This window comes from Eublepharis macularius, chromosome 1, assembly GCF_028583425.1.
Source record: "Eublepharis macularius isolate TG4126 chromosome 1, MPM_Emac_v1.0, whole genome shotgun sequence".
Lineage (NCBI taxonomy): Eukaryota > Metazoa > Chordata > Lepidosauria > Squamata > Eublepharidae > Eublepharis > Eublepharis macularius.
Window position 1 is genome coordinate 238,394,839 of NC_072790.1, and position 17,540 is coordinate 238,412,378.

General features: G+C 45.2%; 1 protein-coding gene across 1 annotated transcript; it reads left to right on the plus strand.

Moving 5' to 3' along the window:
- The first annotated feature begins 552 nt into the window (after positions 1-552).
- On the plus strand, positions 553-13,852 carry KRTCAP2 (keratinocyte associated protein 2). The gene is made up of 5 exons (XM_054987643.1): positions 553-717; positions 4,687-4,841; positions 8,249-8,312; positions 10,261-10,327; positions 13,631-13,852. The coding sequence occupies exons 1-5, from the start codon at positions 714-716 to the stop codon at positions 13,749-13,751; spliced, it is 411 nt and encodes a 136-aa protein (XP_054843618.1). The 5' UTR covers positions 553-713; the 3' UTR covers positions 13,752-13,852.
- Positions 13,853-17,540: the final 3,688 nt, after the last annotated feature.

Here is a 17,540-nt window from a genome sequence, read left to right on the forward strand (position 1 = left end):
GGAAGCTGAATTTTCAGACGGGCTGCTCCGCTGGCTCTGTTCCCGGACCTGTTTGCAAAATGCTGGGCTCCGTTTTGGATGAGCATGAGAATCAATGGTCTGCCCATGAGCATGTGCAGAGTGTCTTTCCTTTCCCCCCGTCTGCATTGGATGGGAAGGGGAGGAGGCTGCAGAAGCTCTAACGCAGCGGATGCCGTTGCAAGGGAAGCCCGGCTGACGCTATTTTAACTCTACCCGCCAGATTACTGCAGTATTTGGTATCTGGCCAATTTCACAGTTGACGAGGCGAGACTCGAACCTGAGAATCTCTGAGCGGCCGAGCTCCTTTGTTCAAAAGCTCCTCCAGGGAGCGGGGGAGCAAATGATTGTGCGCACGCGCGTTCCCTCCGAGGGCCGCCTTGCAATGACCCTCCACGACCGCTAGGAGAGACCCGCCCAATGATTCTCGACTGCGCATGCGGAAGACGCTCAGAACCGCCTCTACCCTCTAACGGCGGCAGGTTGGAGGGGAGAGCCTCGTAGGCATGCGCCGATCGAGTTCGTTACTTCCACGTCTGCGTTCGGAACTGCGGGAAGGCCTGCGCGTGCTCAGTAAAGGAGCGCAGCCGGCCCTCGTTGAAATGCGCATGTGCAAGAGGAAGGGCCAGCGTTTTGATTGAGACACGTTGGGGTCGACTGAACGGACGGATTAAAGGGGTGCAGCGTTGTGCATTATGGGTAACATGACGTTGGCAGGTGGAACTAGGGGGGAACATGTCAATTGCAAACTGGGTGGGTGAAGGGTGGGCTCATTTTTTTTCCTGTTCGTAATATCTATTGCATGCACAGAGGAAGGAAAAGGGGGACAACAATAACAATACTTAGAATTGCATTATGCTTTCATGTGTTTTAAGCTCTTTGTCTGGTGGTGACCTATGCAACAGCACTATAAGGTAGGCCAGTGTTATTACCCCCTCCTGCGTTGCAGATGGACTGGAAAACCCTCTTGTTTAAAATCTGTAGCAGAGGTGGGATTTGAACCTATGGCTTCCTACCTTGTCAATGCTTAAACAACACCAGCCCTTAGTATACCGGGGGATCTTGTAGCTCCCTTGCACCATGCCCAGCTACCAGGTGATTGGTGACTCTTGTCAAAAGGTTTTGCTGTCATCTCTGCATGCTGCGACCCTGTGTCAGTCCCTGGCAGGTAGATCCCTCAAGCCCATCTGCAGTGAACACATATTGGTTCAATAAGAAGTAGCTTTATTAGAATCCATACAGTTCAGGTCTGCACTCCATCACGGAGTTTGACAGAAATGGCAATTCAAATCAGGCAATCTCTCTTACACTTCATTTTCTCGCACTTCAAACTACAGTTAGAGTTTTGGTGTGCAAGCTTACGCAAGTTCTGTGAGAATCGACTTAGTTATGACTAGGAATCAGATAGACAATAACTTGTTCCCAGCATCTGGGGAGAGTAGCTGAAGCTGGCATGTAGACATGTTAAGGTTACAGCTAGCCGAGACTCGCATATTTCTCTAAAATAAGGGAGAGGCCCTTGCTTGGATCCTCTGTAACATCTGCACTACAGTTATGCAGCAGGAGAGAGAGTGCATATTAATTGATACACATTAATACAGTAGCATGGCTTTAGCATAATGTCAACAGTAGTAAACAATAATTGTCAGCAGCACAATTATGGCATGTATGTAGACAGACAGACATAACACCCTGCCAATCAGTGCCAAGGTCCTACCACCAGCCAGCGCTGAGCATGCTTAAAAGAGCACCCGAGTTCTTCTGGATCGGACTTAGTCCACTCTCCTGTTTCACGTACAGTCCAGCTAGGTGTCCCTGGAAGACCCCACAGCAGGGACCCAAGACCCAAATCTCCCTGCGTTGTTGACACTCCCCACCTCCAGAGGTTTACTGCCCCTGAACAAGGTTATGGCAAATAACCATTGATGGACCTTTCCTCTGTGAATTGTCAAACTCCTTTTTAAAGCCGTGTAAGCTCGTGGCCATCGCTACGTCCTGTGCCGCTGAGTTCCACAAGTGCATTACAGGTATCAAGAAATCTTTCCAGGGAATGGCTGTTTTTGCTATCAGGGTGCGTCTCTTTTTTCTCTCATGAAATAGTAACAGTCTTAGATTTTCCCTCCCTAACTGTACGTTTAATAGCAGGCTGCGGAAGTCCTTACACAGTGTAATTAACATGGAAGTTGTAATAACGGCTTTCAAAGGTGAGGGAGGCTAGAGTTATCACGTCTGGTAGATAAAAGGAATTGATGGGCATTTGCTTAGATCGAGCATTTGATGCCAGGTGGCATTCACGATGGGAATGGCTGCCTGCACGATGTCTTGCATATCTTGAATTTTCCCCATGGGTACCTGTTTGATATTCCTCATTACAATGTATGGAAGTAAAAGATGGACAGTGAAGAAAGCTGACAGGAAGAAAATTGATTCATTTGAAATGTGATGCTGGAGGAGAGTTTTGCGGATACCGTGGATGGCCAAAAAGCCAAGTCAGTAGGTTCTAGATCAAATCAAGCCTGAATTCTCCCTAGAAGCTAAAATGACAAAACTCAGGCTATCGTACTTTGGTCACATCACGAGAAGACAAGACTCTCTGGGAAAGTCAATATTGCTAGGAAAAGAGGAAGACCTAAAATGAGATGGCTGGACTCAATAAAAGAAGCCACGTCCTCCAGTTTGCAGGATCTAGTCTGTTAATGATAGGATGTTTTGGAGGTCTTTCATTCATAGGGTCACCATAGGCCAGAGGCGACTTGATGGTACATAACACACCTGTTTGATGTCTCTTTGGAATGATCCGCCCAGCCAATGAGTTGAAAGCTGGTGTGGCACAGCTGCTAAAAATCTGGAAGCCACTGGTTTGAATTTTGCCTCTGCCATGAAACAGATAGATTACCCTCTGCACCCCTCTTTGCAACATGGACATGTTTATACGCGCTCATCCTTGCTTTACAGGAATTTTTTAGGGGTCAATTTAATGTCTGTAAAGGGGACATATGAAACTGCCTTATACTGAGTCTGTCAACTACAAAAAAAAACCCACTCAGATAAGAGTCACTAAACACAAAAATAATTACAACACAGTGACATTTATTCTTATCCAGTGTTGTGTGTGTATTATTATAAGTTAAGTAAAGCCCAACGGGAATGAGTGTTTGAAGTTCGGCCTCTTGGAAGAAGTGTTGATTGGTGCCTTCCGTGTAACGATTTAGTTCCTTTTTCCTGGTTACGTCTTTTGATACCTGGATAATTTATAAGTATTCTCTCCTGAGGAAGACTCCGAAACGAGTGACAATCCAGAAACTTGTCAAGGAAGAAGGAAGATTAAAGGAGAGTTGTGGAAAATGTTTGGAATGTTTGAACTCAACATAAAGATTATTTGATTGTAAATGAGTTAGATTTATTTTGTTATAATACTAACGGACAGCATTTGAACATATTTGTGGATTGGATTGTATGTATTGTATGTCGGATTAATTTCTTATAATAATACACACACAACATTGGATAAGAAAAGAGCCAGAGTCCAGGAGCACCTGTAAGACTAACAAAATTAGTGGTAGGGTATGAGCTTTCATCACAGCTCGCTTCTTCAGATATATAGCGAAAATGTGAGTCCATCTGTCTTTATATCTTGGAGAGTGATTTCAGATACCAAATGGCAATAGCGGGTAAATGACAATAGCCAGTGAATGACAATAGCCAGGGTGATTGGATAGGGTGAGTTATGCAGAGGTGTAGTGAGTGTGGAGAGATCAGCATTGGTAATGAGACAGGAAGCCTAAGTCTCGATTCAGTCCAGGTGGATGCATGGTCTTGAGCTTCATTATCAGTTGCAACATCAGATAAGAATGAATTTTACAGTATTGTAATTATTTTTGTGTTTAGCAACCCTTATCTCAGTGGGTGGGGGGGTAGTTGACTGTTTTAAACACTGATTCCTCTTGACAGTTCTGCTGAGTCAGACCATCGGCCCATCAAGATCAGACTCTAAGGTCTCTAGCAGAGATCTTTCATATCCCTTCCTTCCTTCGTGATCCTTTCAGCTGGAGATACCGGGGATTGAACCTGGGACCTCCTGCGTGCAAAGCAGAGGCCCTAACGCTCAGTCACAGCCCCTCCCTCCTTGCTCTGGAAAGCAATGTAAGAATGGTAAGTGTGGTTATTTCAAAGGAGGGGCCACGGCTCAGTGGTAGAACACTGGCTTTGCATGCAGAAGGTCCCAAGTTCGATCCCCAGTTTCTCCAGTCAAAGGAAGTAGCTGGTATTTGCAAAGGTTTTTACCTTCCCGCCTGCTGGACAGTTATACCAAACAGTATTAGGCCACGTAGGACTGCCTTGGTATAAAGCAGCCTCATAGATGCCCCTCGTGTCTGTCTGTGTCTTGAAGGATACCTCTGCCCACCGGTGCTCCAAAGCCTATTTGAGATCAAGTCTTGTAGTATAGCGGTTAAGTAATTGAGCTGCGATACAGCACCTCGCCGGTTCGGATCCCACTCCTTCTACGATCTCATCAGGTGGCTTTGGGGGAGCCACTCCTCTGCCCCCAGCTGCGTTGTGGGGATAATAATACTGACTTTGTTCATAGCTCTGGTTGGGAACATATCTATCCAGAAGAGTGATATACAAACAGTTCACTGCTGTTCTGACGTTTTTCTGTCTCTCCAGCTGTCGGCACAGGAACGTCCTTGGTTCTTTCCTCGCTGCTCTCTCTCCTGCTCTTCACCGGCATGCAGATGTACAGTCGCCAGCTCGCCTCCAGCGAATGGCTGACTATCCAAGGGGGACTGCTGGGCTCCGCCCTCTTCATCTTCTCTCTTACAGTATCCTTGATGTGGCCTGATTAGAGTTCACCGGGATGGGGCTGTCAAAACGGGAGCAGGTGTCAGGGAAGGCTAATGTTTTCCCACATTTGAACATCTACCTTTAAAAAATATCCTATTTTCATTCCCCGCAGAAGCAGTGGATTGAAGCACGCAAGAGAGTGGCATGGTATAGTCCTAACGTGGGTGAGGGGACTGTACCGTTCTGGGCAGCATTTTGGGCTGTAGTGGCATTTTGTAAAGGCTTCCTAAGGGCTTCAGCTGTTGGCTGATTTGGGACTGTAGTAACAAGCGGTAGGAAACCCCGGCTTCTCCCACTGATTGCTGGGAGGCAGTAGCAGGGGAGGACATGATAGCATTAAAAGACCAGCCATCATCCGGAGAACGGGCCAGTCCAGAGAGCTTGCTTCCCCTCTCCCCGAAAGAGTTCTGCTCTAAGCTATACAGAACACTCTATATTTCTGGTCTTGAATAGAGAAAAAACAATTGTGAAAACTTAGTAAGTTAACCAATCATATGTGATCGGTCATTTAATAAAACATTTAAATCACAGCTATGTCAAAATCATATGCTTTTGTCAAACATCAAGAATTATCAAGGTTTTGACACAGTTGTGATTTAAATGCTCTATTAAATGATCGATCACATCTGATTGGTTAACTTGGTAAGTTTTCATGATTGTTTTTCTCTATTGGTAAGCATTCTAATTGTGATATTGTCTGCTTGAATATTTCTGGTCTCTGCCCGGAGCCAAAGAGACAAGAGATAGCTTTTTGTATGATTTCACTCATTGATTATGGCCATTGCTACATCCCCAGGCAGCAAATGTCACATTTTAATCACTCGTGTAAAGAATGATTTTATTTCCTTTACTATATTTCATTTATTTATTTTACTTCATTTATACCATACGTTGAGCCCCCAGTGGGGACCCAAGGTAGCTCACAGCGTTCTCTCCATCCCCGTTTTATCTTCACAACAACCCTGCAAAGTAGGTGAGGCCGGGAGTGTGCAACTGGCCCTGAGGTTACCGAGTCACCTTGGGATTTGAACCAGGGTGTCTCAGATCCTCGTCTGACAGTCGAAGCACTAAGCCATGCTGGCTGTCAGTATAGACTCTAGAAAAGGAAGGAAGGGTGGGCACCTGGGAGGAAATGAGAGACGAAGAAAAGGAGAATGACTTGGAGATGAAACACAGGAAAAATAAAGACCCAGGAGACAGATAACCAGAGGGAAAGAAGAAATGGGGGAAACTGAAGGGAAACTGAAGACAATGGGGAGAGGAGGGGAGGAAGCAGCTCCTGGAGGGAAACCGAAGCAGAGAGGAGAAAAAGAATGAATTGGGTAGAGGACCACTGAGAGCTGCTGTAGCGTAGTGATTAAGTGGCTGGGCTGTGAACCAGCACTTTGCTGGTTCGAATCCCACTATTGCCTTTTGCTCAGCAGGTGGTCTTGGGGAAACCGCTCCTCTCAGCCCTATTTGTATTGTGGGGATAATAAGAACACTGACTTTGTTCACCACGCTAAGTGAGTGCTTGTTTCTCTATAAGCACATTTTTGGAAAAGGGGTTTGCAACAAGGGACAGACCAGGCCACCTAGCCAGAGAACAAATGTCTTCAAGGGAGTTTGCTGCCTGAAGTTGCTGTTGGGTATCTGTAAAAAGCAGCAGGCAGAAGAGAGTCTTGCTGCCTCCAGCCCAGCCTGGCTTTGAGTGCCTGTTCATTCTTCACTTCCTTGATCTGCCGTTATCCTCATTCCTTTTGCTTTGTGGCGTGTCTCTTACAGTGATATCCTAAGCAGAATTACATCAGTCTGAGCCCATTGATTCCAATGAGCTTAGACTGGAGTAACTCTGCTTAGGATTTCAGTGCAAGCCGGGTCTTGCGTCCAGTTTATGTATACTGCCATTTGGCGGCCTTCTACTTTGCATTTTAATTCATTTTTATGTGAAAAGCGAGATAAAAAGAATAAAGCAAGATTCGAGTCCGGTAGCACCTTGCGGACAAAAAAGATTTCCAGGATATAAGCTTTTGAGAGTCAAACCTCCCTTCATCAGAAGGGAAAAAATCCTTCCCTGCAAGCAGAAAGCCAGCACTTCAAGGAGAAAGGTTCCGTGCCAGCCTTTACCCTGCTGTGCTAGCTTTCTACCTGAAGAAAAGCCACTGTTTACAAAGTCACTTAAAAATGTGCTCTGCTAAAGCTATACAGTTAGCTAAAGCTAACTGCTAAAGCTATATATTTAGCTATATAGTTATGTGGTTACTCTAGCCTTATTTATATGAAAACACAAGCAAATAAGTTTGGCTGGAACAAAACAGATGATGGAGATATTTTTTATAGAATATAAAATTGTCTTTAAATATTGATTTGCTCTCCATCCTTACTATTATGAAAATTCAAGTAGACAAGTTTGGAAGGCATGGCCAAAACAGATATAAGGAAGAGGGGAAATTAGCACAAAAATTGCTCTTTTCTTTATGTTGATGTATACTACTGTCCTGCTGATATTTTAGGTTTTACAATTTCCACCCCACTCCTAGAATGAGCAAGGATTTAAGATCCCTGATTAAAAGGTAAAAGAGGTGAAATGTGATCTATCTATAATATGCACAAAAGAAAAAATTATTAGAAATGATATAAGAAGCAGAGTAAGTGGATTAAAAAGTATAGAAATTAAATAAAGTCTATAGAAAATAAAAGGGATTTTTGAAGGTATATGGGGCGTTTATTACATATACAGTGGCTTTTTGTATCTGGACAGATGGATATGTGTCTTGTAGATGAATCTGCTAAATGTTTGTCTTGTTCTAACCCCTCCCTGTTTACTATAAAAGCCCAATAAAAATATTTTTAAAAATGTGCTCTGCAGGTATGGTCTGAAGAGGTACGTCCCACGTTCTACCACCACAGGGCTCTTCCGCATCATTTTATTGCGTAAGGTCTTGAGATTACAGAATGCAAGGCATCTCTGTGGTTTGAAAGGAAGTATTCCTGATTTTGATTTATATTTTTATTGGCAGTCATGGAGATATTTAGCAGGGGAAGAGTTCTGCCTCCATCCCTCATATTTTTATCCCACCTTTATGAAGACCAGGGTTGCAGAGGCAGGCAATGGCAAACCACCTCTGTTAGTCTCTTGCCTTGAAAACCCAACCAGGGGTTGCTGTAAACCAGTTCTGACTTGATGGCACTTTCCACCAGCGTCCTTCAAGGAGTTCTGGGCACCTCAGGTGGTCCTTCCCGCCTCATAACAATCCTATGAGGTAAATTAAGGCAGAGAGAAAAAGGGAGCAGTTACCTACTGTGCTTCACAACTCATGGATTTGAACCCAGATTTGATGCTTGTAACCATGGCATCACGCTAGCCCTCATACAGCCATTTTCCTTGACTTCAGACTCCTTCCTGGCCTTCAACAACCTGGAAAGTTTGATTTTTGGCAAAGGATTCCAGTCCAAGATCTTTCCAGAAAGTAAGTTGTCTGAACATGGAACCAGGGTTGGGGGGCAGGGGAGGCTACCTTATGTGGGGCAGTCAGTGGGTGCTTTGTGGTTGATCTATGTTCACCTCACAGGGTTGGATCCTTCCAACTTCAGTGGGTGCTTTGGAATCAAGTTATGTTCACCTCACAGGGTTGGATCCTGTCAGCTTCAGTGGGTACTGTGGAACCAAGCTATCCTCACCTCACAGGGTTGGATCCTACCAGTTTCAGTGGGTGCTTTGTAAACAAGCTATGTTCACCTCACAGGGTTGGATCCTACCAGCTTTTCTGCTTGGTCTCCTCGGGCTCCCCTCATCACTGGCTCGCAACCCCCCATCCCGCATGGCTTTTGTTTGTGCGGGTCTCGAGATGCCTGGCGTAGCCTTTTCGGTGTTTGAGCAGGGTTCGTCCGTTTTCTTCCACCAACAGAAAAACTGATAGGATTCAGATGAATCACTGTTTTGTGCCGTGCTTTGTGAAACAGCAGCAATAAACAGACATTAAAATAGAAAAATTTACATTGACTTAAAAAAATAAAGAGAGATTGAAAAGCCAGCATAAATCTCTGGGGAAATTAGAGCCAAACTACAAGAGACGAATTACACGAGGAGGAGCATGTGAAGGGAGTCGCAGTGTTAGCCGGGAAGCTATATAAAAGAGATCGGAAGGCTTTGTCAATTTCCCCTCTCTTATAGAGCCAGGGAGATGGTTGCTCAGAGGGTTTATTTATTTCCTCTTTGCCTCCTAGAAGGGGAAGTGAAACTGACAGAGCCTTTGGGAGGCAAAGAGGAAATTAACAAACCTTCTGAGCAGGGATCTCCCTGGTTCTGTAGAGGGGAAATTGACAAAGCCTTCCAATCTCTTTTAAAACTCAGCTTCCCGGCTAACATAGTGACTCCACGTGCTCCTCCTCGTGTGATTCGTCTCTTGTAGCTTAGCTCTCAGTTTTGATGGAATTTTAGAGTTCTTCGTCAGGATACAAACCAAGCTTGAGGAGCGCTCACAAACCGATTTTGGGCTGGGATCCAGCCATCCGTGACCACAAGGACCACAGATCTTTCCTGCATTCCCAGCTCTCCGGCAGTTTTTGTCTGACCTTGGGAAAGTTGATTTCTAGGATTGCAGGACCGTGTGATCTCAAAGACCAGCCCCTTGGGAGGCTGTGCTGAGAAGGAGACAAAATCATCCCCTTCCATGCAGCAGCTGCAAAACCTGCATGGGCGTTACTCAGTTTGGGTCCTGCAACCATCAGAATCCGGGACTCAGACGATACATCTGTGGAGAAGGAAATGGGACGGGTGGAGTTCACGATTATCAGCACTTTCTGCTGACGAATTGCTGGCTTCCCAGCTTATTATGCTCAATAATTACTCTTCATTGATGTCACCAGTTCGTCACATTCCATTCCTTTCTGGCATCGAAAAGTTTAATAAATAACTGAATAATTGCGTAAATGATTTTATGCATCTGTCGGAGGTTGTTATAGGTTGGCCGTTAAATTATTTTATGCCGGTTTTTAACATCAACACTTGCCGCAAGTGCCCATCTGGCGATTTATAAATGTCGTTTTGTTGCTGACTGTGTGGCTCTTTATTGATTGGGCTATCACTGTGTTGATGCTTTCAGCGTCGTTGAAGGATTTGTTCCCCTTTTAGCCTAGGTTTATTTGGACCGGTTAGCGTACGAGTATTTGTGTTTTCAATCACATTTGAACACTATCCGTCAAAGTAAGGTTGATGAAATAGTTGTAAATAAACAGAACAATCGATTAATATGTTTGTTCAAATATGTCCATAAGGCGTTCCAACTGAAGCGCCTGTTCCAATATGACACAAGTGGATTCCGGTTTTCATAAAATACCCTAATCTTATCTGGTCTTTCCATGTGAAATCTGACAAACTTGCTTTTCTGATCAGTTTCCCCAAACTTTGCACTGCAGTTATCAGCTGCCTCTTGCTGGCCCTGTTCGCGGCAGGATTGATTCACCGCGTCTGCGTCACCACCTGGTAAGAATAAGGGACTTCCAACCGGGGGGTGAACTTCATGGCTTAATGGGGGGTTCAAAACTGCATCTCTCAAGTCCTCAGCCTGCTTGCATTTATTTGCTTAAATGTATTTGTTCAAAAATTTTATTAGCCACCTTTCTACCTTGTAGGAACTCAAGGCGGCTTACAATATAAATAAAATAATCATAAAATGAATATAAACAAAGTTTAACTACGGAGTTTAAGATTGCCAGTAAACATAAAAATGTAAGTTAATTAAAAGCAATCCTTAATTTAAAAAAAAAAATCTTCAGCTGCCTCCTTAAGATCCAGAGGAGTTAGCCGTGTTAGTCTGTAGTAGCAAAATAGTAAAGAGTCGAGTAGCACCTTTAAGACTAACCAACTTTACTGTAGCATAAGCTTTCGAGAACCACAGCTCTCTTCGTCACATGCGTCCGACGAAGAGAGCTGTGGCTCTCAAAAGCTTATGCTTCAGTAAAGTTGGTTAGTCTTAAAGGTACTACTGGACTCTCTACCGTTTTGCTCCTTAAGATTGGCAGTTAAGGGGGCCAGGTGCACCTCCCTGGAGATGCTGTTCCGTAATTGTGGGGCTGCCACCGGAAAGGCCCTCTCTCATGTACCCACCAGATGAGCTTCTTTAGCTGATGGGACAGTCAGGAGGGCCTTTCCCTGCTCCGGCTCCCTGTCATATTACATGGTCCTCTTGAAGAATATTCCACACCAGGGAAACAACAACCAATGTGGTATAGTGGTTAGAACATCAGACTAGGATCTGGGAAACCCAGGTTCAAATCTCCACTCTGCCTTGAAGCTTGCTTGGGCCAGTCACAGACTGTCAGACTTTCATACCTGGCAGAGTTGCTAAAATGGGGAAGGAAGAACCATATATGCTGCTCTAAGCTCCTTGAAAGGAAGGACCTGAGAGGAGAAGTTACTGGGATTTTTCCTGAACTGTGTTCTCTGCAGGGGGGAACGCGCAGGAATGCAGTTCCAGCAGTTCCCCAAAGAGGTCACGTCAGGTGGCCCCGCCCACCTGACTCTCGGCCATTTTTGGCCTGTTTCAGCCTGGATTGGGGCCGAAACGGCCTGGATCGGGCCTCTGACAGGTGGTGGATCACTCTCCCACTCAGCAGTGGTCCGATCCTGACCATTTTGGGCCCCTTTTCGGCCATTTTCAGCCCCTTTTTGCCATTTTGGGCCCAATTTTGACCCTGAATGGCCAGGATTGGGTCCAAAACAGCCAGGATGGGTGATGTCAGGGGGTGTGGCATATGCAAATCACTTATACTAATGACACACTTCCAGTGATGGCAAGAGGCGTGGCATATGCTAATGAGTTATGCTGATGAGTTCCTCCAGCTCTTTTTCTACGAAATGACCCCTGGTTCTCTGTAAAATACATTCAAAGCAGCTAATTCAAGATTTTTTTTTTAAAAAAAGCCTGAAATTGCACAATAAAATGACAAAAATCCATAAGGGTCAGCCAAACAGCAGAATAAAAATAGTAACCTAGAAAGTGCAATAAAACTAGCTTGGCAAAAGCAGTCCAACAATAAATTAAACCAAAATACAAATGACTCTGTTCCAGTTAGCAGAATGTTTAGACAAACAGGATTTGAATCCAGTAGGACCTTAAAAGACGCACAAGATTTCCAGGGTACAAGCTTTGGAAAGACAGAGCTCTCCTGATACCTGCCAGTGGGAGTTTGACTCTCAAAAACATATATCCTGGAAATCTTGTTGGCCATTGATTGATTGATTGATTGATTGATTGATTGATTGATTGATTGATTGATTGATTGATTGATTGATTGATTGATTGATTGATTGATTGATTGATTGATTGATTGATTGAGACTTTTATTTCACCCTCCCCACACAGGCAGGCTCAGGGCAGATTACATTCAATAAAAAAATTACAATAACTTAGTTTAAAACAACCTAAAACAGCAAGAGCGACCAATACAGTATAGATAATTAAAAGAGTACAAGACAGCAGTAAACAACCAATTGGAGGCAGTCAATCTACCCTCTAAAACTACCATTTAAAAGCTGGATGGTGGTGCCTCTAGTAGGGAGGGATCCAATCTCCTCTATTCGGCCGGTGGGAGGCCTAGCCTAGCCCCAACCATGCGCCTGGCAGAAGATCTCTGTCTTGCAGGCCCGGCAGAAGGATAATAAATCCTGCTACGGGACTCAAATCATGCTCTTCTGCTCATGGCTACCCAGCTGAAATTAACTTTAGACAAACAGCAATTTTCCTCTGGTACCTCAAACTTATACGACAGGGTGCCAGGTGAATGGTTGCAGGAAGGGGTGTGCCAAAGCTAACGGGGCCACTGCTGTCCAGTCTTGCTTCAGGATTTGTATTAATTTAGTTTGCTCTTCCTCCAAAAAGCTCGCATCGACATACATCTCCCTTCCTCCGTTTTATCACAACACCTTAGGCCAAGAATAGTTGGTGCGAGGTCATCGAGCTGCTTTCATGGCAGAGTGGGGATTCGAATCCAGGCCTTCCCCCAGGCTTAGTCCAGTGCACAAGCCCCATAACACAGAGAAAGGAGGGGGACACAAAGCAGTCATCACTGGATTTGCCTCAACCAACAAGAGGCCTTCTTTCATATTGTTGTATGAGAGCTAGTTTGGTGTCGCGGTTAAGAGAAGCAGGACTCTAATCTGGAGAGCCAGGTTTGATTCCCCACTCCTCCGCTTGAGGCCAGCTGGGTGACCTTGGGTCAGTCACAGCTCTCTCAGAGCTCTCTCAGCCCCACCCACCTCACAGGGTGATTCTTGTGAGGATAATAATAACACACTTTGAAAACCGCTCTGAGTGGGCGTTAAGTTGTCCTGAAGGGCGGTATAGAAATCGAATGTTGTTATTAAAAGGGAATTATAGAGTTGGAAGGGTCATGTAGTCCAGCCCACTGCCCAATGCAGAAAATTCACGGCTATATCCCTTCCATTCCCAGGTAACCCCTGCTCTATACCTAGCGGAAAGCAAAAAACTTCCAGGATCCCTGGGCCAATCTATCCAATCCTGCCCTCGCAATCTGCCTAAATTCATACTGGGTCAGAGAGAGGGTTGTTTTTCTAAAATAAAGAAAGCGGAAAATTCAAGGTTATGGCCCAGAGCATTCCCAAGGGAGGCCCCTAGAGATGCTGTTGACAACACAGTGGCCCAGCGCACATCCTGTGCTGTGGAGTTAAAGTTGGACAATATCCTCTCACCTTTTTTAAAATCCCCCTTACTCCAACATCGGCACAAACTATCATAACCTTTTAAAACCTCCTCCTTTCCCATAGCTTCATCTTCTCCATGGTGGGCCTCTATTACATCAACAAGATCTCCTCCACGCTGTACCAGTCGGCCACGCCGATGCCCGCTCCTGCCAAGGCTGTCAGCAAAAGCAGGAAGAGAAATTGATGCCGGAGAGGGGGCGGTTGTCCTTGCTTCTTAGATCTGGGGGGAAAGGGAGGATTCTGCTCAGCACAGTCGGATTGTCAAATAAAAACTTTTTTAACAAACTGAAACAAAGGTGGAATCTTCTCTGTCTGTAGGAAATCGTGCAACTCGGAGTCCCTCTTTTTACCAAAGGCTTGGGGCGCTGCAGGCCCGGATCTACCGTTGTCGGCGCCCCTTGTCCTGTGGGGCAGGCGAATGGCGCCAGCGGCCTCCCAGCCACTCGCGCTGCCGGCACCAGCTCTGCAGGACAGGGGGCGCGCAGCAAGCGCACCCCCTGTCTTGCCGCCCACACACTTCTGGGGTGGCAGCTGCGCCCGACGCCCCCTCTTTGGCGGCGCCAGGGGCAGACTACCCCCCCGCCCCCACCCCCGTCGATCCGGCCCTGGGGCGCTGTACAACCACATATCTGAAATTGCCTTTTGACAGTTTCCTTACTAAAAAGTAAAGGCGAGAAGCATCATGGATGAGTAAGCCGCAGGCTAGAAAGAATATATAGTTGCTTACGTAGCACGTTTCATGGATATAAGATGCGACAGTATGCCGGAATTATGTCCAGCAATCGGAATCAAATTGATTTAAATCACTAGTCAGTAAGAATAGATTTAAATCATGGTTTTCTACTCCTCACACTTAGTTTCTCATGCAGATCTGTTCTACTCCCAACAATCTTCTATTCATTGAATTTTTTGAAACTTAGCACTTCAGAGGTAAGGGGGTGATTCTGTGTACCAAGATTTGCAAAGGAACGATGGGATTAAGGACTTCTTCTCAACAGTGTCTGTTTATTTTACAACCTTTTTGCTGTGAAGAAGAGACGTGATCTCTGCAGACACAAATTCACAGATTTGAGAACTGCAAAACCAAGCATCTGTGACAATATCTTCTAGACAGAAAAAGTGCCCAATAATCTTACAGAAACCTCTGGAAGGGCATGGCATGGTGAACGGATTAATGGAATTCGTTTACCCCAAAATTAAAACATTGCATGAATATATAGCCTCATGCTACATAGTTAAAAAACCTTTGGACTATAATGCATCTTACATAGAAAACTTTCTTTATATAGATTTTTCCTCAAAAAACATTTTATTTTAAAAAATCTGATTTAAATTTTAAAAATTGATTTAAAAAAAAATCTTTGATTTTTATCCACCCTGGCTACATTCCTCCAGTCTCTGTGGACAGGCAGGGTTTTTTTATTCTTCGCCACCCACCCATTGGAGCTAAGGAAAGGATATTTCTTTACTGAGGAGGAGGGTACCACTTTGACCAGTTTCTGACTAGTACTCTGTGTGAGCTGATAACAGTTTCCCCCCTCCATTTTCTAGTCTTACCACAAATGCTACATCAAGCTGCAACCAGTAGGGGGCACTCCAGGACTGTCAGCTTGAGTTTTTGCCAAACAAAATGCAAGCAATATAAAAAAATATTTTTCGGAGTAGGAAAAAAGTGTGCAAGTTTGGTAGAAACTCTACAGATCTGTTAATAATAATAATTATAATGCCAAGCATTTCTATAGCACCTGCATATTCAAAGCACTGTACAAACATTTTCTCACTGAACTGTATAACGTGCCTATAGAATTAGGGTAGTATTATTAGCCCCATATTGGAGATGAGGGGAGAAGGAGCAAGAAAGAAGATCGCATTTCCTAAGGGTGTTTTCTGTGGATGACGAGAAAAGGGTTTACATTCATAGCTGTTAATATACTTCTTTGTCCCGATTTTCTGGGAAGAAGCTCTGGCCTTCGTATCTGGTCTCCTGCTTTTATTCTCACACCAATCTTGTGGGGTAGATTGAGAGCCGCTGGTCAAGAACAACCAAACAAGTGTCTCTGTAGATGTTCAAACCCAGCTTTCCACAGGCAAAGGCTGACATTTTACACACGGGTGGCAAATTGCTCTGAGTTTGTGCTGCTGTTACCACAAATAAAAAGAAACCCACAAGACACGTTAATTGCAGAATTCCCACAGTTTTTATATTACAGTTTATCCCTTCTGGACATGTCCCAGCTCAGATTTAAACGCTCCTTTGCTCAGAGGAACAAGTCTCTCCCCGTGGCCCTCGAATGTTCAACAGGTGGAGGTAACCGTGCCTTATTCCCACCCTGCCTTGCCACAAAACTGCTCCAGGTAGGGTGAAATGTCACCCTGGCCCTCCACTTTCAGGCCTGACCGAAAGCCTGACCTCTGCGCCAGGCCCCGAGGAGGGAGAAACAGTTGCCAGGCCAACAAGCCAGGCCAGAGAGGGCCTGGCAACTGGCAATGGGGGTGTGAGAGGGCTTACCCCTCCCTGAGGATCTGCATTCCAGAAGAAAGCTGGCCAGATCTCTGTTTGTTTAGTAACTGAAACCTCAGCAATTGACTGCCCCATTCAGGTCTCTGCATACTTTCGTCCAGAGCCAAAATCTCACTCCATCCCCTCCTCTCTGAGGCCTGTACGGGTTGCAAGAAAAAAAACAACAGCGCAAGTTGACAGGAGCGCTAGGCACGGCTGCCCACGAAGCTGAAGTTGGTTCCCAGTTCCTTATTTGCAGTTCCTAGTTCCTTATTCGCAGAGCAAAACACAAATATTGGGGGAAATTGAACCCCAAAATAAAGACTGTAGGAGCGCATATACCCCTCCATATTCAGCGGACTCTGCCCTCTGGACCTATCCTGGGTCCTCCTACAAAGCCCAGTTCTTAAGTTAACAGCTTCAAAGTAGGGGGCATTCTCTGGACTGCTGAGCTGTGTGATTTGGGGTGATTGAAAGATTTTTGGGGGAGTGCAGCTACCCCCCTTTCTGCTTATTGATTTGTTCTGGGGGCACTCTATTTTGAAGCTGTTAACTCAAGAACTGGGCTTTGTAGGAGGACCCAGGATAGGTCAACTTAGAGGGCAAAGTCTGCTGAATAGGGTTGCCAGCTCCAACTTGGGAAATTCCTGGAGATCTGGGGGGATAAACTTGGAGAATGTGGGGTTTGGGGAGTGAAAGGACGTTGGCATGACATAATTCCATAGATTCCACCCCCAGAGTAGCCATTTTCTCCAGGTGAACTGATCTCTGTGGTCTGGAGACCAGTTGTAATTCCAGGAGATCTCCAGCCACTACCTGGAGGCTGGCAACCCTACTGCTGAATATGGAGGTGTATGATATGTGTTCCTACAGTTTTTATTTGGGAGTACAGAGCTTTTCAATTTCCCCCAATATTTATGTTTTGCTGTGCAAATAAGGAACTAGGAACTGTGAATAAGGAACTGGGAACCAACTTCAGCTTCGTCGGCTGCCCCAGGTCAGAAAACAAAAAAAGGGTAGCCAAAAATCACCGAATCAGTTGCAAGTTATGAAGGTACATAATGTTTTCGCTGAGGGGGAAAGAACAGAGGCGCTGTAGGTCGGTGGTACACCATCTGCTTGGCATGCGGAAGGGACCACATTCAATTCCCAGCAGCTCCAGATTAAATGCTGATGCAAAAAAACCTCTACTTGAGATCCCAGACAGCAGCTGCCTGTCAGAGTAGGCAATACTGACTTGGATGGACTCTTTGTCCTGTGTGATATTGGAATGCCCTCATCTCCATCTTTACCATGAACTGTGGATGGCTCCTATTTTAACCAAACTACCTCCTACTGTATTCTATTATATAAAAGGCAAGCTGTATTCCTGACGACTCACCTATTATCCTGGTGCGCCTCCAGAGGGTGCTGCCGTGGCAGGAAGCCCAGGCGAGGCAGCCCATCCCTCCAGAGAGCGCAACGCAACATGAA